The following is a 23,279-nucleotide window of genomic DNA, read 5'->3' as shown; positions in this document are numbered from 1 at the left end:
CAGTTAACTGCATTTTTCGTCATGCTGCCGGGGAACTCATCCTGGACGCTTTCAACTTCAAGCTAGTACACCAACTCTTAGATAAGCGTTGGAAGCTGTCGACAGGCGTGCTATAAATGCGTGATCGACCCTATTCGCTCGCGCCCTGCCAGCGTGCTACGACCAGTGCTTATTTCGCCGCCTGTATCTCTCAAAGGAAAAAGTGCCTAAGTATCGTAGTGTGAAGTTCCCAAAGTCCTACTTCAATCTGAGTGCTTGCTTTTTGCGTCTGCTTGAGTGCAGGATCTCGAGAATGCGCCCCGCGTAAGCTTTCTCCCAATGAATCGAAAGGAGGAGGCGGACGCACAGGAATTTGTCGGTTTGAAGCCCGCAGACCCACCGGTTGCCAACGGTGCCGAGGCATACGACGTCGACCAGAGGATCCCACGACAAATCAACCGTCATCCTCCCAGGCCACCGTGCCGTCCAAGTCCAGGGGAGTCTGAAGACACAACGGCCTTCGGTAAGTAATTCCCTTGTTCTGCTTGCTCGTATCTCTTATCTCTCCTGGGTATGACTGTAAGCCACATGCGGCAGGAAGAAAATCAGATGGCGTTGGTTGCACGCCTCTCTGCACGCCGGACAGCAGTGGCGTCTATAAATAGACGATGAGCCACGCATGTCGTATAATCTGGCCGCGTGACATAAACGACGGTTCCTTTTTTTAAAGCGAAAAGTTCTACTCCTCCCATGCTGAACCTGAAGGTCATCTGGCTCTTGGGTTCAACCTCTAACGGGAGGCGCACCGCATGTGCTAAATCGCGCGTGGCAGGTGCCTCGATCTTCATCTTCACCTTCGTCGCCACAGCTGCGCGCTTCGCAGTCGCGTCAGCCGCTGCGCTGGCTGCTGCTCGGCCGATTCTTGGCAGTCACTTGCGTAGAAAGACAAGCGGCGAATTGCGGCCTCCGCTGCGCACCCGACAAGTTCGAAATTATCTGCATTCAGGGCTATGCCTACAAATCTCCCGGCGACATCGAGGTTTACCTCGAAGGCACGAGAATAAAGGAAGTCCCTCTTATCCGCATCCTGGGCCTTTGGCTTCAGAGCGACAGGAAAGCCAACCACACGCTACAGCGTCTCCGGACAACTGCCCTCCAGATCTCCCGCATGATTCGGCGCATCACCCGCAACCGAAAAGGCATGAGAGAGGAGGATACAATTCGACTGATACAGGCTCTAGTTATGAGCCGCCTGTCATACGGTCTCCCATTCCTACCACTTCTGGGGAATGAGCGAGACAAAGCAGACGCCATCATCCGTACCGCCTACAAACATGCGTTATGCCTCCCGATGTACACGGCCAGCTGCCACCTCGAGGACCTGGGACTGACCTACACAATTGTTGAAATTCGAGAAGCCCTCCTAGCATCCCGAAAGGAACGCCTCCTCACCACCAAAGCTGGACGCGCAATCTTGGAAAGAGCGGATTCCCCGGCTGACATACGCACCGCCCAGGACAACCGAGACCTACTCTCGACTCTGCGAACTCGCGTGTATGTAGCCCCACTCCCGAAGAACATGCACTCGAACCCAGGAAAGGGACCACGAAAGGCGCGAGGGAACTACCTGCGCCGCACACACCGACAGGCACGAAATGCTGTATACGTCGACGCAGCAATGTACCCCGACTCTACAAACGCGGTGGCGGTCGTCTTGGACACCAATTTCACGGAAATCGCCAGCGCCTCCCTACGAAACTGCTCTCCCACAGTAGCAGAAACTGCTGCAGTCAGTCTCGCCATCCAGCACGGCGATACCACCGGAAATGAATTAAAAATTGTTACCGACCCCCAGTCGGCGTGTCGGCTCTTCCTCTCTAGCACACTTCCACATTCCATAGCTCCCATTCTGACTATCCCACATGTTCAAAATTCCACATGCAAGCACCAAATCACTTGGACTCCTGGGCACGAGGTGTTTGAGGGAAACGAGGCCGCGGACAGTCTAGCTCGAGGATACACTAAACGAGCGACTGACCTCCCCGAACTCACCCCTCTCCCCTCTACATATGGCGAGCGCCTCATCCTCCTCCGAACACAACGGCAAGTCTATCCCCCACCACACCGTAAGCTAACGGCGGAAGAGGCGAGCGATTGGCGGCAATTACATACGAACACCTTTCCTAGCCTCAAAAATACCATACTCTTCCCCGATAGATATGACGGAATCTGCCCCTGGTGTGGCGGAATTCCAACAACATACCATGTAACATGGGGCTGCTCCGGTCCCAAGCCCTCTGAACTAGGCAAACATCAGTACGAGGAACACTGGGAGTCTTCCCTGCTCAGCTCTGATTTGGAGACCCAGCGTAAGCTGATATCCCAAGCAAGAGCAAGTGCGGTGGGCATTGGGTTCCTGAAATAAGGATTCCACCAAAAATCGGTATTTTCTCCTCATTATCCTACCTTTTTGTGAATAAATGTTTTCTACTACTCCTCGCCAGTTGTGGCATGTGATGTGTCACGTGATTCGCTCTTGCGCTTGCAAGTCGCGTTCGCCGCTGCACCGATCTCCGCTCTAGATTCTCGCTCTTGCACTTGTGGCACGTGATGCATTACATGATTTGCTCTCGCTGAAACAAATTGCTCTCGCTGAAGTCTTGAACAATAAAGATGAACAAAGCTAAGTCGTCTCTAACATGCTTAACAGAGCTTCCGCCTCGACATTCTCGCTGTGGGCGGCTGGTGAAGGCCTGTCTTCCACTGGTAAATATGCCACAGCAAATTGGATCTGTCTCAAGGAACTCGCTCTCGACTTTCGTGGTTCATAAGTTATTAAGAGGGCGGAATTGACCTTTGAAATGATAAATACCATTTTCTTTCAACAAGTGATCTTTCATAATTAAATATGATGAGGTTTAGAACTGATTTCCTACCCGTATATCAGGTACTGCCAGCAAATCTCTCAAATCTAAAGGGGACGGCTGATATTTGGCCGTGACTCAATAAAAGAAGCTGAGTAATGATGCAAGAATCTACCTTGCTCTGCTGTATTAAATTTTTTCTTTTTGTCGCAAATGGTGCACTTGTTAAATTGTTAAATTTTTACCTTCAATTTTTTCTCTTGAATATTGGCCACAACATCTGCTCTCCTTGTCACTGTAGTAAGCGTTACATAAGAAAGCAGATGTAAAAGATTTGAAACATTATCCCGATCAGCTTGTTGTCCATTCACTGCAATGTATTTGCTAAGTTAATCGCTACTGAATCAGGACAACCTTCGATTTCTGTAAAGAAAGTGATCAGGCAGGTTTTCGTAAAGAATCTTCGACAAGACCATCTTCGCACTATCAGTCAGGTGATAGAAAAATGGCAAAATACAGCCAACCCTTATATATAGCCTAAATTCATTAGGAGAAGGCATTTGACTCAATCGAAACTTCAGCAGTCATGCAGACACTGCTTGATCAGAATGTAGAAATCTTATGTAAAAATGCTGGAAGATCTCTTTAAAGACTGCAATGCTACCGCAGTCCCCCAGAAAGTTGTCAATAAAAATCCAATCAGGAAGGATGTCGGGCAGGGATACACAATGTCGCCAACACTTTACATCGCTGTTTGCAGAATATATTCTGAGAATATATTGCAGAATATATATATATATATATATATATATATATATATATATATATATATATATATATATATATATATATATATATATATATATATATATATATATATATATATATATATATCAGGCTGATGGTGTAAGCCTCGCACTGATTTGTGCATCAAGGACACTATCATCTTTTTTTTACTGCCATGTGTCCGCAAATCGCGTAGATTCAGCCGCATAGTAACCAACCAACGAAAACGGATAAGGTTATAGAATAGCTGTGTTTCGTCATTAATCCGGCCTACTATGAAGAAAATAACACTGGCAGAATAATATAATTGGGAATTTTCATTAATAACACATGCAAGTTATATTCTTTGTGTCCCATAACGGTATAACTAGGCACAATAAAGCATGCAAAATAAATCAGCTGGAAATATCAACTTTTCTTTAATGTAACATAGCAGCCCTACCATGCATGTTTAAGACAGTTTCCATGTTAGGGCCAAGTTTTGCAATAACGGATCTTTCAACAGGTATCCTGCACCTCTGACGGCGAGCGCTTAAACCTTTCATACAAGATATTCAATTCAATTTAATTCAATTTTATTCAGGAATGCATGGTACAAATGTGTTACAAATGTCTGTGTCCGCAATCAGGTGAGAAATCGATAACATGCGGACGCATATATGAAATTATTCCCGGTTGCAGGATTTGTTGTACGTGATAAAAAGGACATTGTAAGGTTAGCTGCGTAATCTTTTTTTGTCCCAGTTTAAAAACATTGAGGAACGCTCAGAGTTTATCACCGCTTGATATTAATGCTTTACATTTGGTATTTGGCAATACTGCATTGATGAACGGAACGGAGAAACTGAATTGCGTTCATGGTTACTGTGGCATTCGTTGTAGCCTTTGGCGAGTACAATACAATCTCGCCATAGATACCACTACCGCGGCGCTGGATTAAGGGGGGGGGGGGGTCACTAAGGGGGCTGCAGCCCAGGGCTTTACCTCGGACTGTAGAAGGGGGCCGATTTATTCTAACCTGCTTAGTATATGGAACCATGGGCAACGGAACTTCGAGCGACATGTATGAATCGAGGAAACCAGAACGAGCAGATGGGGACCCTGCCAAATGTAACAGCATGAGTTTAGCCTTATCATTTGGGGAGAGCTTGTCGAGCTGCAAAAACAGGGATCCTCCGCCGCCTCGGCGGGGCCCTCTTTGTTACGAATCGAGGGGCGTTTGCATAGAAGAGTTTTCGTGGTTTCCTGTCAGTCCGTGTGTCCAGTGCTGTCTGGAGGGGAGGGGCAAGGGGGAAACACCTAAAACATGTAATGTTGGATGAGGACCTAAATCTCGCTTGCCCCTCGTCACCACCACGCCACCCTCCACCTCTCAAATAGTTCCGCCGCAGTCCTTCTCATAGAAAGGATGTGCTGCAGAAGCCAACAGTGCCTCCCATTCGACTTTTCTTTGCCGTGATGGTAATTTGGGCGGGGGAAGATGAGTCCGATAGCAGATGATGATGAGTCTGATGGGCAGAGTCTAGGCATAATAATAATAATAATAATGATTGGTTTTTGGGGAAAGCAAATGGCCCAGTATCTGTCTCATGTACCGTTGGACACCTGAACCGCGCCGTAAAGGAAGGGGAAAAGGAGGGAGTGAAAGAAGAAAGGAAGGAGGTGCCGTAGTGGAGGGCTCCGGAATAATTTCGATCACCTGGGGATCTTTAACGTGCACTGACATCGCACAGCACACGGGCGCCTTAGCGTATTTCCTCCATAAAAACGCAGCCGCCGCGGTCGGATTTGAACCCGGGAACTCCGGATCAGTAGTCGAGCACCCTAACCACTGAGCCACCGCGGCGGGTGCAGAGTCTAGGCATGAAAGGAAAGAAGACGTCACACGTGGTTTTGTCCGCGTGCCGTGGGGCATGGAATGTTCACTGTTCGGGCAGGGTTGTGGAAGAGTGAAGGGGGAAGTTGGAGAGCTGGACACAAAGGCTTGTCTTCAGGGCCCATTCCTGCCTAGTGGCTGCGCACCCTCGCGCGCGCACGACAGAAAACAGTAGGTCATACTGGCCGCCGAACTTCCCAGAAAGTAGAAAAAGATGGCTCAGAGGCGACGGAGGGCGCGTAACTTCGCCCGCGCTAGGAGTCGCCCTCTCCCCTTCGTTCTCGCGCTCGGCGTCGACGGGGCGAGATAAATATTGAGAACCTCCCATAACAGACGATTGCTCATGGCCAATAGGAAGACGAGACCGGAACGGGAGAAGTGGTGAGTTTGTACGGAGAAGGTGGAAATTTGTACAAGGAACTCTATGCGTATGTGAACGCCTGCTTTGGCGCTAGTTACAGACAGACGCGGCGCGCCTATTACAGGAAGTTGATCGCGGGCTGCGATTCAGCCCCGAGCCGCCGGTTAAGCTTGCATAAGCCTGCCCGCTGAGGAGCTCCCGGGGGACGCATACTCTCGGCCAGCCACGAACCATCCAGGCATCGTGCGCCAGTCATCGGGACGGCCACTGTTGGACACCTGCGGTCGCGTCGGACTGACGAAGCGCCCGATGCGGTGAACAATTAGCATCCATTCATGCGAAAACGCTCGGTTGGAAGCATCAAAGTGGTGCGTCTAAACGAAAGGCGAAGTTGGAAAGAGAAGAGCGTTAAAAGAAGCTACCAAAGATGAAAAAGTACCTACTGAATGCAGCTTCCGCGGAGCAGTATGATCGCTCCACCCAGAGTCCGTGTCAGACTCCCAATAGTATCGACTGTGCTTCTGTGGAGGACTTGCCAACTCCATCAGCACGGTTTCCTGGCAAGAAGCAAGGTGTGACTCATCTTAATTGTCTGGATCCTGTGAAAACGGCGCCAAGCTCTGTCGTCCATGTTTCTGGGCGACCGACGCTGACCGAGTCCTGTCCTGTTCCTGTGTCAGCAACGTCTATGCTACTCGGCCGGGCCGCCCCTGCCACAGAGCTCCAGGTGTCCGGTCCGCCACGTCCGATTTCTACTAGTGCTGAACAACCGGTGCCAAACCTCCCCGATGAGCCTCCTACTGACGAGCGCCAGGAAAGAACACTCCAAGAACCGACTCACTTGTTTCCTGTTAGTTTGGCTTCAAATAATCATGTTCCTACCCACAAAGTGTGCCTCGAGAGGACGAATAAGACGGCTTCTCGTTGCTGTAACAGAGAAGTACAGACATCCCCGCAGCAAGACGTACGTTGCGAGATTCTCCGAAGTGACCATGCTAAGTGGACGGACGCTATTACTGACAGCTTTCGGAGTTTATGCCTTGAGAAAGGGCCATTGTATTTTCAAAATCGGGCAGAAAATTGTCCGTCTCCCGAAAGGCAATAAAAAACTCAGAAACGCTATATGTCACCTCATCTTTTCGTGCGAAATACTGTAAATGGAGAGGTGTACGAGCGACACTGGTTAATGTACTCGGAGTCCAAAGTTTCCGTTTACTGTTTCATGTGCAAACTATCTTCCATTTCAAGCAACCCCAGTGCTTTCATCCAGTACGGCTTTTCTGATTGGAAAAGAGCAGAAGAAAAGGTTTGCGCACATGGAAATAGCGTCGAGCATCAGAACTGCGTGGCAGCATGGCTCGCCCCCTCTAACTCAAGAAGCACAACTGACAAGGAGCTGCTTAAGCATCTTGTCACGGAGACAGCTTAATAGACAGAGGTGTTGAAGCGCGTAGCTGTTGTAGTTAAGCTTCTAGCTGAGCGCCACCTAGCGTTTAGGGGCAGTGAGGATATTTTTGGTTCACCGAGAAATGACAATTATATGGGAGCCCTTGAGGCCATTGCCAAGTTTGATCCCTTTCTAGAGCAACACCTCAAACGCTACGGAAACAAAAGAAAAAGTACCCATCTTATCTGTCAAAAACCATTTGTGATGAATTTATCGAGCATATGGCAAATTCTGTGAAGAAAAGTCTCGTTGACGAATTGAAACGCGCCAGATACTTCTCTTTAAATGTTGATTCGACTCCAGACCGTACTCACGTTGATCAGCTGTCAGTTGTTTTACGATACTATTTAATTGGGAAAGTGTGCAGACGCTTTCTCGGATTTGTTCCAATCCAATCGCATAGCGACCTGTATCTTTTCAATACCGTGACGACCAATGGCATCTCAATTTTTGATTGTAGGGGCCAAGCTTATGATAATGCGAGTAAAATGTCAGGAAAATACAAAGGACTGCAAGCTCAAATCAAACACCTGAACGAATTGGCAGTCTACGTCCCGTGTGCAGGCCATTCACTGAACTTAGTTGGCGCGTGTATCGTTAATAGTTGCTTTGAGGCAGTCAAATTTTTCACTAATTTAGAGGCTGTATGTGTTCTTTGCTCCCTCACCTAAGCGATCGAGGTATCCTTTGGACAGCATGGGCGGAACTGGCCCACAGCTTGTTTTGAAAAGTCTATCTGAGACCAGGTGGTCAAGACACGCAGTCATGTGAGGCCATTCTTAAAAATTTCAATCCATTCTTGTGTTGCCTTGAAACTATATGAAAGAACGAGGAAGAAAACGGTGACACTAGGAGCGAAGCGCACTCTATCCAAGAAAATGGCAAAACTAAAGACTGCATTCATGGCGATTTTCTAGAGTGAAATCTTGGAGCGCTTTGACAAAACGAGCGTAGCACTTCAGAAACCAGGCCTAGACATTTCAACTGCTGTAGACCTGCTGAGCTCTCTGGAAGGCTTTGTTAATTCTTTGCGACCTCTCTTTCATACCTTCGAAAAGAGAGCACGCACGCTAAGTACCAATCGATGTTATCAGGATGAGGGCAAACGCATCGTTTTGAGAAAGCACCCGGACGGAAAAAGCGATGGTGCGCTACAAGGTAGAAAAAAGTTTATCGTAGAGACCTACAATGTTGTACTTGACAGTCTAGGCTCTGCTTTGCGAGTGAGAAAGGTTGCCTACACTGAACTCTGCGAAAGCTTCGGATTCTTAAAATTGCTGGCAGAAGTTGGGAGGGAGGCCTCTCTGGCACAGCAGGCTGAGAAGTTTGTGAAAACCTACAAAAATGATTTGTAGCCGGCATTTCCCGCTGAAATTGTTCAGTTTGCGAACTTTCTGCACAACTCTGTGTCAGGACACGAGCCCCCTGGGAATAATGAAGTTGCTGCACGAAAGAGAGCTTATTGACGCGTTTGCGAACCGTTCTATTGCTTTGCGAATGTACTTAAGCGTACCAGTGGCAAACTGAGCCGGAACTATTGTTTTCCAAGTCGTCGCTGATAAAATATCGCCTTCGTTCGAGCCTCCTGGACGGCAAGGTGAACTCGCTTGCTATGATGTTCATTGAAAGTGACCTCCTCCGCGATCTATCGTTCTAAGAGACTCTATATGATTTCGCCAAAGCGAAGGCGCGAAAGATGCCATTTTAAAAGAGGACTGTTTGCGCTATACGTGAATGGTTCAAATAAGTTTGCTGTCTCCTCCCAGCCTCCACGTTGCCAATGAAACGCTATTAACCAGTGTAATTCAAGATATGCAAATCTTCGTTGTTCGTCTCTTGTTTGTTCTTCTTGTGATAATTAGCGTGCTTATAAATAACTGTATTTTTGTTGTTTTTGATAGTGCCACGTTTATTTGGTGTCGTCCTTGCTTGTCTCACCTTTAACGAAAATATTTTCATAAAATGTTTTGTAATTACATTTGGCAATTTTCATCTGTATTCTAGTCCTTTTTTATGTTGTTTGTATTGCCTTAAGCGTTGTATATATTTATTGCATATTTATAGAGTAACGTGTATAACGATTACGGCGGTCTGATTCTTGAATTTTAATAAAGAATGCTTTTTTTTGGATACAACCATGCGTCTCCTCAGGGGATTAAACTTAGTGATGCAAACAAAGCCTGTATTCAGAAGCATCGGCATCTGAGCTGTGTTGTCTTTTCAACGTTCTTGTTCGTCTTGAGTGCACTAAACTTTTCCTTAAAGCTTAGATTTTTCTGAAAACAGAGTGCAGATTAATCACAAAGGTAACATGTGTTTGTGTTTACAGCAATTTGGTGGAAATAAAATGAAACATGGCATATTTCCAGTAGCGTAGCAGGCAACAAAGGGGGGGGGGGGTCAGCAGAGGGAAAGGGGGCCTGCATGCGAATTAGCCCAGGGCACCCATTTTTCGTAATCCGGCCCTGCCACTACCAAAAAGAAGTAACAACACGTAACCCTGTTTCGCACCCCTCCCCACCTCCCCGCATTTCTCATTTACACCAGATTTCCTGAGACTGATTGGGAGGAACATCACATGTCGAAGGAGGACCGGAATCACCTCATGTGACTTCGACTTATCCTCTTTGGAGTCGCCTAGCCCCGCTGCCGCTGTCCCTGAGATCTCCGAGCTGGCTTCTGCTCAAATGGTGACCAGAGCGAGCGGTCAAGAGAAGAGCTCACGCGAGGTCGGGACAGCGAGCCAGAAAGCGCCTGACGAGCCTCCTACGTTGGCGAGCAGTACCGTGAGTAGCTTGGTTTCTTTGCTCGTGAACCACTGCAGGGTCTAAGTGGCTCAGGATTTCAGTGGTTTTTCTGTCAATAGTCGTGTAGGATGGCATTCTGTTTTTCACTGCGAACGTAGCTTCCGTTGACACGTTACGAGAACTGTGCTAATGGTTGTATTAGTTTTGGTGGAAAGGAAATGGCGCAGTATCCGTCTCACATATCGGCGGACACCTGAACCGCGACGTAAGGGAAGGAATAAAAGGAGTGAAAGAAGAAAGGAAGAAAAAAGAATGGAAGAAAGAGGTGCCTTAGTGGAGGGCTCCGGAATAATTTCGACCACATAGGAATCTTAAACGTACATATCGAACCCGACCGCGGCGGCTATATTTCTATGGAGGCGAAGCGCTAAGGCGCTCATGTGCTGTGCGATGTCAGTGCACGTTGAAGATCCACAGGTGGTCGAAATTCTTCCGGAGACCTCCACTACGGCACCTCTTGCTTTTTTTCTTCTTTCACTCCTTCCTCTATGCCTTCCCTTACGGCGTGGTTCAGGTGTCCGCCTATATGTGAGACATATACTGCGTCATTTCCATTAGCCAAAAGCCAACTCGATCTTTAACGTGCACTGACATCGCACACCAAACGGGCGCCTTAGCGTTTCGCCTTCACCGAAACGCAGCCGCCGCGGTCGGGTTCGAACCCGGGAACTCCGGATCAGCAGCTGAGCGCCCTAATCACTGAGCCTCCGCTGCCGGCAAAGAAAAAGTAGTAGTAGTAAGTGGTTTTATTAAAATAATAATAAAAAGAAAGGAAAATATTTTTGCTAACCCCGGCATCTGCCATCGATACTGAAGCACCAGAGCTGGGGCGGGAGAAATAAAGGATAGCAGGCAGAATGTAGAAATGAAATGGAAAAGGTGAGGAGACAGGAAGAGAGGATAAGGGAGATATAATCTACACAAACTATATACACAATAAGAAATGTGTACAGGTTGCGGGCGTGACTAGTTCATGATGGAGCAATAAAAACACGCGCACAGCACTATGTCGACTACAAATGGACTAGGGCGTCCAGTTGTTAATCGTCCAAGGTAGCACTCGCGGGGCGTTCAGTCACTGCGTGTAACTTCCTGGCGGACAACAGACGGGACGTCAAGCCCGCCTGATCGAGGAATGCACAGAGGCTCACCAAGGTTCGCTCACGGGGCGCGCACTGCCCTGCGGCCACAATAGCGTCTGGAGAGAGTCTGGTAGTATGCCCAGCGCCCTATAGGCCGCCAGCATATCGCGACGAGCATCGGCGAACGCGGCACAGCGAAGGAGCAGGTGTTCTAGTGTTTTCACTGCACCGCATCCGCCACACACATCACTCGTCACGATTCCGTGACGCACCCGTCGTTCCCCGGGCCACACGCATCCAATGCGCGCGCGGAGGATCATTGCACGTTGTGACAGCGTAAGCGCGCGGCAGCCGGTGATGCTGTCGATGCGCTCACCTCCTGCGATGCGTGGGTCGGGGTGATGCTTTTGGGGATGGTTCTGGATGACCGTACGCACGTCATCCAGTGTAAGGGGCCGATCGCTGGGAGGTAGTTGGTGTGCGGCGGTCGCGAGGTCTTCAGGTTCCGCTTTGCAGGCGATGCCGCAGGGACCGGGCACCCACTGAGCACGCAGGGCGCATCCGCTCTGCGCGAGGCGCTTGGTGCGCGAGCGAATGTCGCGCAGTAGTGGGGTACCGCGGCCATTAGTATTGGTCATGAGGAAATTGATTTTCTGCAGGAAACATATCGAGAAAATAAAGTTGATATACCGTGGGAAAGAATTAAGAGTGCGACAACTGTCGAGGTACAAAAAGTATTAAGGCAAGGTTGTCCTCTATCACCGCTGCTGTTCATGCCCTATATGATAAGTATGGAAAGAAGGATACAAGGAAGCAATCTAGGCTATAATCTGTCATACAGATTAGGCGCAAAAGTTGCTGAGCAACAACTACCGCGTTTAATGTATGCAAATGTTCCTGGCTATCTGCGAACAGTACAACATCGTCCGCAAACTCTGGTTAATTGGTGTGGAGAAGGAGACAGTCTAGGTTTCAGTTCTAGCGCAACTAAGTCTGGTGTGATAATTTTTAACGATACAACGGATCAGGAGCTTACAATGCTAGACCATGAAAAAGCCCGAGCGGCTGAATACAAATATTTGGGGGTGCGGGTAAACTAAGGGCAGATATACTCAGAAAAGCACGAACATCCCCTCATAGCGAGCCTCTCATAGCAAAAGAGTGAAGAGAAGTCGGGATAATGAAAAATAAGGCATTATGAGGGTACAACATGTATGAAGTACTTAGAGGTATATGGAAAAGAATAATGGTGCTTGGGCTTACTTCATGAAATGCGGATCTGTGCTTAAGGGAAGAAGTTCAGTCGAGATTAGAAGTAAATCAAACAGCTGTTGGAAGCTTAGTACTAGGTGCCCACGGGAAAACCACAAACGAGGCAGTACAGGGGGATATGAGTTGGGCATATTTCGAAGCACGGGAAGCTCAGAGGAACATACTATACGAAGAACGCCTGAGGAAATTGGACGATAACAGTTGGGCAGCTAAGGCATTTAAATACCTACGCTGAGAGATCGTTGACTCACTCTGGCGGAAAAGAACTAGGAAGCCTCTAACCAGTAAGTATGGCTGACACGAGGACGGAGAAAGAAAGAGCATTATACGATAGGTTAAAAACGCGGAAGGCAAAAATTCGATAGATTCAATGAAAGCATAGTGTAGAACTATACCGATACTGGAAACGGCAGATCAGGAAGGAAGCGTTTTATAACTCAAGAGGCAGTGCCCTACTCTTTGAAGCCAGGTCAGGATGTCTTAGAACGCGCAGCTACAAAAAGAAATTTAACGAAGACGATGACACACGCACTGTCTAGTAAATCTGTTGCAGGTCCTTTCGTGCTCTCGACTTAACATTCAAAAACTTCCTCTCTTCGCCGTTTTTGTTGGCAGTCCTCATGGGAGAGGACTGAACGTGATAATTTATTTCTGCCACGCCACCTCTATGGATTGGAATGAACAAAGGCGTGTCCAGTGAATGCGGTGTTGTCTTGAAAGGGTGCTTTAAAGACATTTACTTTGGTGTATATTAGTAAATATGAGCATGGAAATTGCAGAAGTCGCCGTTACGCCAGTAACAAAGTGAGTTTACGATACTTCCTCTCCGCTTGGCGCGCTTGTAGCGCCATTAGGCGGTGCCCAATAAAACCACTCTCTCCTCCTCCTCGAAATGTACACCACTGCCCCAACAGATAGCGCGTGATGGCAGCGCCTCTCGCTCGCCTCGTTAAGGCGCAGTGAGGCTGTGCGGGGACGCAGGAATCACGCGGTGACCTGCGAACAACGTAACGCAGATCAGGATGGATGGATGGAAGGACGGAAGGTAGGAGCGTCACCTTTGAAACGGGTTGATGGGAGTTGCCGCCATGCTCAGCTTTTTTCTCTTTATTTTTGTTTAACTGTGCTGTAAGTTATTAAAATTCGCAATTTAAATACGTCTCCCTACACATTTAACTTAGTCACTTCTCTGTTTTTGTGAAACGAATCTTCCAATCATTCTTTGCTGATTTCCACCGCAGATTTATTTACATGGCTATTGTTATCTCTAAACCCCATTACCTCGGGAAGCGTGACTGTGCCTGCATCGACATCGGAATGTATACCATCACATTTTAGTAAGAGGTGTTCTATTATTTCTACAGATTTACCACGCAGCGCACGTGTCATCTTCTTCGTTAAATTTATTTTTAACCAAATTTTTTTAACCAAATTATGTTTAGGCAAATCTTATAGGCGACTAGTATCAAGGAGGAGGCAATGCTTTCGCATTCTTCCAATGCGGGTAGCTGCAGTGATCGCAAACTTTTTAAGCGAATTCACCACAGTGTAAGGGAGACTACTGCAGCGTGCGCGTTGTGTAACGATATACACCACCCGTCAGAAGTTCCCAGGACACAGGTTAATTCTACTCTCAAAACTTTGAGTGTTTAGTAGGTGTCTTACGCCCCACACTATACTGCTTCAAAGTGGTCTCTTTTGCCTGAGAATTTTTGATGCACCCTGTAAAACCTCTGCCGGTCCACCGCGGTGGCTCAACGGTTTAGGTTGCTTATCCCAAAGTCGCTCGGAGGTTCCATCCTGGCCACCACGGCTGCATTTTGATGGAGGCTAAATAGAAGAAACGCCAGTGTGCAAAGCGACGACAACCCCAGGTAGTCTAATCCAGAGCTCCCCACTACGGCGTCCCTCATAGCCCATCTATGGCTTCGGGACATTTACAGTTTACTTGTTCCCATTAGAGAAGTACCTGCCATCAGCCTATGGAGCAAACTACGCCCCTTGTACGCAGTACAATATATCGGTGACATCGACTGGGAATAAAAATGGGCCTGGAATGCTTATTTGCGGCATATTGGTGTCGACTTGTTCAGGAGGTCTAGCGCCACTGATATCAACGTACTGTATTCTATGGCTGAGCTAGACATCATTCCAGTAGCTCTGCTCCACAGACGCAGTAGTTCTGGAACTTTGTAACAATATTAGTATTGACGGGTTAGAATGCTTTTAAAAAGATCAGTATTTAGTGAGAAAAAATTGATTGGCTTTTCATCGTCGTAAGGGCTGTCTCGGTCGAACGACACATTATTAAAGAGGGTTTAAAGTAACGAATCGTATTTTGTCGATTTCTAGTGTATTAGTTCATCAATGCCTTTTATGAATATGATTTGATTTCATCCCATGTTTCTTTTATTCAGCGGTACCTTTGACAGTAGCATTATATCGGCATATACGCTAATAATGTTAACATTCCTTGAGCAATTGACTGCGCTAGTACGTCCACATTCATGGCTCGCGGTTGACGTAGCTGGTGAGCGCTCTTTATCTGTGAGACCACACTGCTACAGGTGTGACGTCTGAAACTAAGACGCCTTCAGATGCCTTCGTTTCGTGCACTCGCGCTGTCACAGCTCCTGCTTCAGCTTCAGAATGTGCTTTCTGCTTTTATGCAGGACGCTGAGAAGGGGAGCCACGCAAGCTTTGCGCGAAGCAAAGAGAATGAGCCGGCGGCTGTGACTGGACTCGGCGGCATGGAGCCTTCGACTCATCCAGCTGCCACCATCGAACCAGTGCCTAGCGTAGACCGAGGCAACTCGCGGCCAACGAAACCCCAGAGAGCCAAGACATCTCGCCGCCGCAGAGCTAGTCAAGAACCTTCGGAGGATGGTACCACATCTTGTGAGTATGCACCTTCTTATGGCCTTCTCATCGTCTCATAGCGCCCGTGATCTCCTCCAAAGAAATGTCGACGTCCAAAAAATATCAAGATGCGACTCTTAAGTTTAACGCCGAATAAGCATGCCAATACAGGCTTAAGGTCAGTTGGTGCGTGCGCGCGCGTGTGTGTGCGCGCGCCGGTTGGGCGAAGCGTTTAAAGTAGAACACGTGCGGTGATAGCGTGACAGGGGCAGTGTTGGAAGCGAAACTTCTGCACATGCCCGATGATCAACCAATGACAGATATATGAAAGATGAGAGTACCTGTCACAAGGTATGCCTGCTCGCTCATCCAATCACGTGGCCTTCGCCGCCGTCTTCAATTCTTCCACGTGCAGGAAGCATTCAGACTGCGTCACCATTGCGTAGAGCGATCGAGCAGTGTGCACTAATCGTTGAAAACGGAATTCAGACAATAACAACTGACTTTTTAATGAAATGAAGGCCACTCTTGTCTGAAAGTGTGTTTTTGCTGCAATAGCGCAAGTCCGCCTATTACGAACTTCGGATACAAAGAACGCAATCCGCGTGACCACGACGTTAATTTGTAAGTTCGAGCGACTGTACTTTTTTTCCACTTGAAATACGTGCTGCTACCTGGCGTGTCATTTGTTATGTTCACATCCAAAAGGTGGGTTTCGTCAAAAGGAGTAGTGGCAGAATTAGAAATGCCGAAGAGCTTTTCCAAAGTTACTGTTATGCTGCTTATTAGTCATACAAAACCGTGTAAGGCGGTGGGCGAAAAAGCAAGGTTTTTCCCGGATGAGCTTTTGAAGTGTGATGGGGACACAGTCACGCAAAGTTCGCCGTAACTGCCGCGTGGTCTCCTTTGTGACGAGAAAGTTAAAAAGGAAAGTACTTTAACTATCCCGCTCTGGAAAGGCGCCAGGATCAGTCCCGTACTCCCCTTTGTGACGAGAAAGATAAAAAAGAAAGTATTTTAACTATCCCGCTCTGGAAGGACGCCAGGATCACGCTGGCAGAGAAGGGAAGAAGAATGGAACCCAAGGAGAAAAAAATTGGAGGACGCTCAAGCTTCGCCTTTAAGAGTGGAACGCGACAGCGCGTTGCAGCACTGCCAGGGAGTACACGGAATGCCATCGCCTGTTCGGCGCGACGCCTTCACCGTAGCGATTTGCTAGGTACGGTGAAACGGACGCGCGGAGCGGCAAACCACGTAGAAGCGCTGCCAGGCCTCTTGCCGAAAGGCGCGGGACTCAGGTTGCAGTTGTAGTTCGTCGACACATCGTTCTCGACAAACCCGATGCCCCGAACGCCAGCATGGCTTCCGCGCCGAACGAACGGGCAGCAAGCCGCAAGCTTCGTGGTGAAAGCGCTTTGGATGCGCACTGCATTGTTCGCCGCTCACCGCGTGATTCTTGCGTGCCGCCCCACCGCGCCCGAACTAGACGAGCGGGAGGCGCTGCCGTCGAGCGCTATCTGTTGGGGCAGTGGGGTACATTGGGAGGAGGAGGATTTTTCGCTCACGGCCAACGCCGCCGACACCGGCTTTTCTGCGACACGAGCTCCTTAACGCTGTCACGTTAAAAGGGATGGATGGATGGAAGGGACAGGACGGACGGACGGACGGACGGACGGACGGACGGACGGACGGACGGACGGACGGACGGACGGATGGATGGATGGATGGATGGATGGATGGATGGATGGATGGATGGATGGATGGATGGATGGATGGATGGATGGACGGATGGACGGATGGATGGATGGACGGATGGATGGATGGACGGATGGATGGATGGATGGATGGACGGACGGACGGACGGACGGACGGAAACTTTATTCAACAAGAGAATCCGAGGCCCGCAGGCCTCCTGGGTCTCCGCATGACCCCACCGACAGTCTAGACTTTCGTGTGGTGTTGGTCCATGACGTATGCGGCCCGGCTGATCGCGATCTTCTGCATGGCGAGGTACGCGGACCATAGTGTGGTCTTCCTGTCCTCCCAGGTTCGGAGAGGCACCGGACCGGCGAGGCCAGGGGAGGCCGGGCATGATAAGAGTATGTGGGTAAGAGTGGCCTTGGGTGGGAGCACAATATGCATATGGGGGTACCGGCACAAATTTAGAAGGATTGGCTGATGTAGGTAACGTTCGGGCCTGCAGGCCACGCCAAACTGACATTTCTCTGGTAGTGAGGGATGGGTGGGGTGGCGGGTAGATTAGGCGCTCAGCGCGCGATATTGCGGTGACATCAGCAAAGGAGTGCATAAGCTCCTTCGAGAAATTCCCTACTATGTCCGCCTGTGGCCGGTTTCTAGACCTTCAGGCTAAGAAGTCGGCAGCCTAGTTGCCGAGATTTCCCGAGTGCGCAGGTACGGAGATGAGCTCAGCGCGTCGGATGAGGTGGCGGGTGGACATGTGCAGCAGGCATTGCTCGGTGGGATGAACCCTGCCCATGCCAAAAATTTCTTATGACGGTTTTTGAGTCACTAATATTGTGACGGGCGTATGTGTATGCCAGAGCAATGGCTATAGCGGTGTCCTCGGCTTCCTCAGAGGTGGTGCCTGAAGGAAGCTCGAAAGTTAGGGGTGTGGGTTGTGGACAACCGCAGTGGCTCCGTGCTCATCGCAGGCGGCATCCGCCCAAATCGCATCCGGCTCATCCCCGTATCATATGAGCAGCTCTGCCGCGTGCGCCTTCCTGCGACCTTGGTCATGGTGGGGGTTTATGTTCCTAGGTAATGGTGTGGCATATATTAAAGTGTGAATGTGGGTGGGGAGAGTTCTTATTGATGGGTTGTTTACAGGGATAGTGATGCCTAGCTGACTGAGTATGCTTCGTCCGGTAGCTGTAGCGGATAGTCTATTATGAAACCAAGAGTTGTACGAAAACTCGTCTGGTCGGGGTGAATCATTAAACTTGACATTGAAGACGTCGACGATTCTAGACGCACAGTTTATTATAATGTGCTTGTAAGTTGGCCCGCGAAATTTATGTGCGGTGTTATGGTCTCCGAGTTCGAGCATTTTTTCGTTTCTAGTGTTTTTTTGGTAATTTAAGTGCTACATTTGTTGCTTGCCGAATCAAGCAGTATGTTTGCTGGACCTCACTAGTTGTCAGTTTCAGGTATGGCGTAGCATAAAAATTTCGGCTGAGGGCATAGGCGTGCACTACGCGAAGGGTGTCCGCCTCTCTCAGACCATGTGCGCGTCCACCCACCCTTTTAATGAGTTGCGTGGTGGCTGCGATGGCCTTTTTCAGTCGCTTAATTGTGCCTCGGTTTTTCTATCCCGTTGTAAGTACAGTCCTAGAATGCGTATTTTATGGACCTGGGGTACCTGTCTGCCCTGAATTTGGATTTCTATGGGTGCTTGGTAATTCTGTACCTTAGGACGTATGACGAGAAATTTTGATTATTCTGGCCAGCACGGTAGTCCGATTCTTGACGTTAGTTTAGCAAGGGTATCTGCTGCCGTTTGTAGCGTGCTTCAGCTGCATAGCACCACGCTCGCAACATGACTCTGCAACGTAGAACTGCGTCCTCAGTTACGCTATCCAAAGATGAATGGCGAAATGTGCGAAACTGCGCTGCTTTATTTACTTGCTTTGTAAGTTTTTGATTGCTGCATTAGAAGCAAGCCGAAAATGGGGAGCGGATATATCGGATGTGCTCTAAGCCTTACTGTCTCATAATTCACACTTGTAAATAAGCCTAATCGTCGGTCCTACGTGGTGGCAACAAGACTAGGGGTGCACAAATTACGTCGTTGTGCGGGTGGAGTTCATATGTCAACATAATGGTGGACCAGTGATTTCTGCTGCTGTATAATTGTATTTCGCTCTGGGGTGTGCCACCAAAACCTCACCCACATGTACGTATATCAGTTAATGAAACGAAAACAAAAACTGCTGTGCTTCTGAGGCGCTCCTTCAATTTATGTATAATTGATAGTACTAACCAATATAAGAAACCAAATTTAGATTATGTCCACCGCAGCGGTGGCCAAGTGGTTGAGCATCCGCCTCGCATGCGGGAGGTGCGGGGTTCGATCCCCAGTGCCGCCGGGTACCCACCGGTGATACAATGGGTACAAGCTTTCCCCTGGTCTGGTGCTCGGCTTATTTAGGGTGAAATGCTTGGGAAATGGGTCTTCGACCCCACCTTGAGAATTTGAAAAAATACCTTGTGCCATGGCGCTCTTTGGCCATAGATGCCCTTGCGCCATAAAAATCCATCATCATCATCATCATTAGATTATGTCCATAAAAACCCTTTCAAATGATAGAGCAAATTTTACTTTCTGCCTCACTCAGGAAATACCTCTGTGTGTGTGTTTAATTTTGCAGCTGTGGCCTCTGCAGAGGCGGATGGAGGGAGGGCAGCACGGTCTACAAGCGGGCGGCCAGTACGCAGCGCTGCTATTGGGAAGAACTACAAGGAGCCAGACATTGGAAAGTGAGCGGCTACACTTGCTGTTTAGAAGCTACGTTATACTGAAAAGGCGACTGATGACTGTGTTCTTAAATTGGGTTGGGGTTTTTTGTGCTATGAGAACGAAATTTTACGTCGTAGTCTAAGATAAAAAGAAGCAACGCCAACGTGTTGTGCAAATTTCTTGGTAACTGCCGGCCATTCATTTTTTTTATTTTACAAATCCAAGTGAAGTGCATTAGGAAGAGGCACAGTTTTGGTAGTTTAGGCCCGTCCGTAGAGGAGCTATGAAAGGATGCCGGAACCTTGCACCTCCCACTGTGTAGCAGAAGTTATGACACTGAAGTGACGGCATGAGTGGTTTGCTCGCGAGCGCTCGCTGATTCTGTCACCATGCGTTCGCAAAATGCACTTCATCGAGAACCGATTTAGAATAACAAAACAACGGACAACCCTCGAAAAATTACATCATCAACTCATTTGCTACATCTGCGCCAGTGGAAGTTTTGTCGCATTTCGCGTTGATTACTTTGTCACTTTGTCATAATTAATGTAGTGTATCGTATGTTCTTTTTTTCGTTTTCTGCAGGAAGCTTCGGCGACCATGACTCCGGGAATATTATTGGACAAATCGACACGGATTTTTTAGAATACACACATCGCACCTTGCATTATCTGATTACTGGACCCAAAGCATTCATGCTAGTGCATGATGCCCTCTTTGTTTTATATTATTTTAATTAGCCACATTAGGAGCGCACAGCATTCCAAATAGAGCTGAAATGCGCAATTTTTCATTATTTCGCATTTCCTATTCAGTTTTCGCCAATTTTACATTTTCTATCATTGCGTTCTTTCCATTAGCGAACTGCATTTTGGCATGCCAAGCCTGCTTTGGCTTCTGGTGGCTCTTTTCACGTTCTTAGTGCTTTATGATGTTTTATTATCTTTTAATTGCTTAATTGTTACATTTTACTTTCTTTTAATGTTTAAGTACCGTCGAGAGTACCGTCATGCTCCCATGATTATGCCACCCACAATCGTGCAATAAAGTGATTGGAAAAATGGCTTTTTCATAACTGCCTCCCAAAAGAGTTCTCAATACCTTGCATCTCTAAGGGGCACATGAAATGCAGCTGCAAGTCAAACTATGTAAAAGAGGCGATAACCGACACCGAAGAGGCATTTTACAGCAGTTCCGCGTCTCCAAGCGCAGAGACCGCGTCGCAGACGTATGCCTGAGCACACAAATCTATTAGGTTGCTTTCGTGCAAGATCAGGCGAACGCGACAGACCATCGCCGCATAACGTGCTCTGCGGAAAGACTCGCGGTTGTGGCGCAGCTCTGCAACTGAGCGTGTCTTCTTTAGCTCGTCTTTCAGCAACTAAATCGTTCAGGAGCGAGTAGAGTCGGACATGTATATATCGAACTCGAAGTGGATCACAAAATAATGCGATATATCGATAATTCGATATATAAACAGGTGGTAATATGGTTAGAAGGATAGAAGGAATAACACATTGCACCCACGCGTGTGACGCGTCCTTGCAACGACGTGCTGCCAGGGCAGAGCAACGCTCGCTAAGCGTTGGCGGGTCTAACTTGCTTCGCACCGAAGCCGCTGCGGACGGTGCCTAGATACTAATCATTGGCTATAATAAAATGTCAGATAATGTAACAAATATAATATAGATAGAGCAATCGTCCATAAAAATTGAGGTACGGCTGGCTTCCTCAACGCCTTCGGCAGTGAAGCGCGCCAAGCCAGAGCAGCCGCTGGCTTTAGTTCGTTAGGCTGACTTTACCGCCAGCTTAACACCAGCCTAAATCACGCGGTAGTCAGCATGGCGTACGCATTCACCAAACCCATTAACAGCTTTCGAAGAAGCACCTGCAAGAGTTGCCCTAAATTGAAGCTGTCCACGTCTTAGTGATGGCCTTAGTATAAATGAAGGCCTAACCAAGAGGCTACAAAACCATTGCTGATCACTTGATCTTGGTGCCGCGGAAGACCACTTCTGGCATGCTTGACTGTCCGGTCTCATCATCGCTTTCTCCATTCTGTTCTCGTTCGAGGGTCACATTTTCGGTTTCTATGCCTCGAAGAAATTTCTCGATTATGCTTTTCATTTCTATACAATGCAGTTAGAAAAGATTTTCACAGCGCGTTGTTGTGCACAACACAACAGCGGGGACAAACATATAGTGGATTTTAATGTACACGGTTCTGAAGTGATTTCAAATCATAGCTAACAGCTGTATTAAGCGTTATCGGAGAGCCAAAGTAAATTTTGTTAGCAGGACACGGAAGAAGGCGGGGAGTCGAATGCGTGGCCACTATGACAGCGGCTAGAAATTAACCACTCTTTCCTGAGCAAAGTCTTTGGGAGAGAAAATATATAGTCCCGTGAGAAAAATGACGAAGCACTAACATGCAAACAGCGTGTACATGAAGATACCTGTCCCTTGTTTTGTTCCTAATTTCTAGTTGAAAGAAGCATGTTAGAACAGGCCATGCATATCAAATGCTGTGTTACTCTGAAGCTCGTGAGAAATGAAGCCTGGGGCAAAAACACTGTTTAGACGAAGTGACATTTTTTTTTAAATAAACGACGTGATATACAGTGACACTGATTACCTAAAGTGGCTTCATCTGTCGGCGGTCACCAATTTGGCTTGAAATTAGAGTTCTGGCTCACTCAAGAGCGCACGAATACTCACGAGCGCACATCATAGCATGCTGTAGCGGTAAAAGTTGCAAAAAAAATACAACACGAAAGCCTACTGTAGCCGGGATGCCAGAACGCAGAGCGGACAGTGCGCCCAGCATCAGCGTCCCATGGTAGGCACCCGGGGGAGGGGGGGGGGGAATGAACAGTGTTGCGGGTTGCCGAGTGACGCGCAGGCTCCAACACGTACTACCGCGCCAACCTCTGTCCAATTTGCAAATGCGCCTTCAAACGAACCCCGCTGTTAGAAAGGCGTTTACCCTCGGGGGGAAAATTGGAAGAACGGGCGCAAAGACTTGCGTTCTCAGCGTTCATTTTTATTTATTTACAGCTCCAACTCATTTCAACCACGCGTTTCGTCAAGTGCTGTGGTGGACCTTGCATGCTGCGAGCTGTTTTCTTTTTCTTTCCTTTTTTTAGCACGCACCAAATGCTGCAACTACGATCACGCGTAGACATCAGCGTTTCCCATTGGTCGCGACTAGAGATTTAGCGGCTCTCATTGGCCTCATCGCTATCATCGGTCTTACATCCATATTCAATTTTTACACTGTCTTTCATTGCTCCCTACCATGCTGTGAACGGACACGTGCTTGATCTGTGAGGCGTTTCCATAGCATGGGGATTCAATTCCACATGTCCGGGCGGCATATCCGTCGTCACACGCTGCTCACGCACAATTTTTTCCCTTCTACACGGCCTCTTCTGGAAGGAAACACATAATGAACGGCTTCGCCTCACGA

The 23,279-nt window shown here is 48.2% G+C and overlaps 1 protein-coding gene across 1 annotated transcript in view; it reads left to right on the top strand.

Moving 5' to 3' along the window:
* The window catches only part of LOC144124197 (uncharacterized), a 53,718-nt gene extending 33,289 nt beyond the window's left edge, over positions 1-20,429 (top strand). Inside the window, exons 10-14 of the mRNA XM_077656848.1 lie at positions 283-502; positions 9,861-10,099; positions 15,147-15,372; positions 19,722-19,830; positions 20,396-20,429. Of these exons, the coding sequence (XP_077512974.1) occupies positions 283-502; positions 9,861-10,099; positions 15,147-15,372; positions 19,722-19,830; positions 20,396-20,414 (813 nt within the window). The 3' untranslated portion in view covers positions 20,415-20,429. The remainder of the gene's footprint in view (positions 1-282; positions 503-9,860; positions 10,100-15,146; positions 15,373-19,721; positions 19,831-20,395) is intronic.
* Positions 20,430-23,279: the final 2,850 nt, after the last annotated feature.

Source organism: Amblyomma americanum, chromosome 3, assembly GCF_052857255.1.
Source record: "Amblyomma americanum isolate KBUSLIRL-KWMA chromosome 3, ASM5285725v1, whole genome shotgun sequence".
In the NCBI taxonomy this organism is placed as follows: Eukaryota; Metazoa; Arthropoda; class Arachnida; order Ixodida; family Ixodidae; genus Amblyomma; species Amblyomma americanum.
Note: the sequence above shows the minus strand (reverse complement) of the source record. Positions and strands in the feature narration are given on the sequence as shown.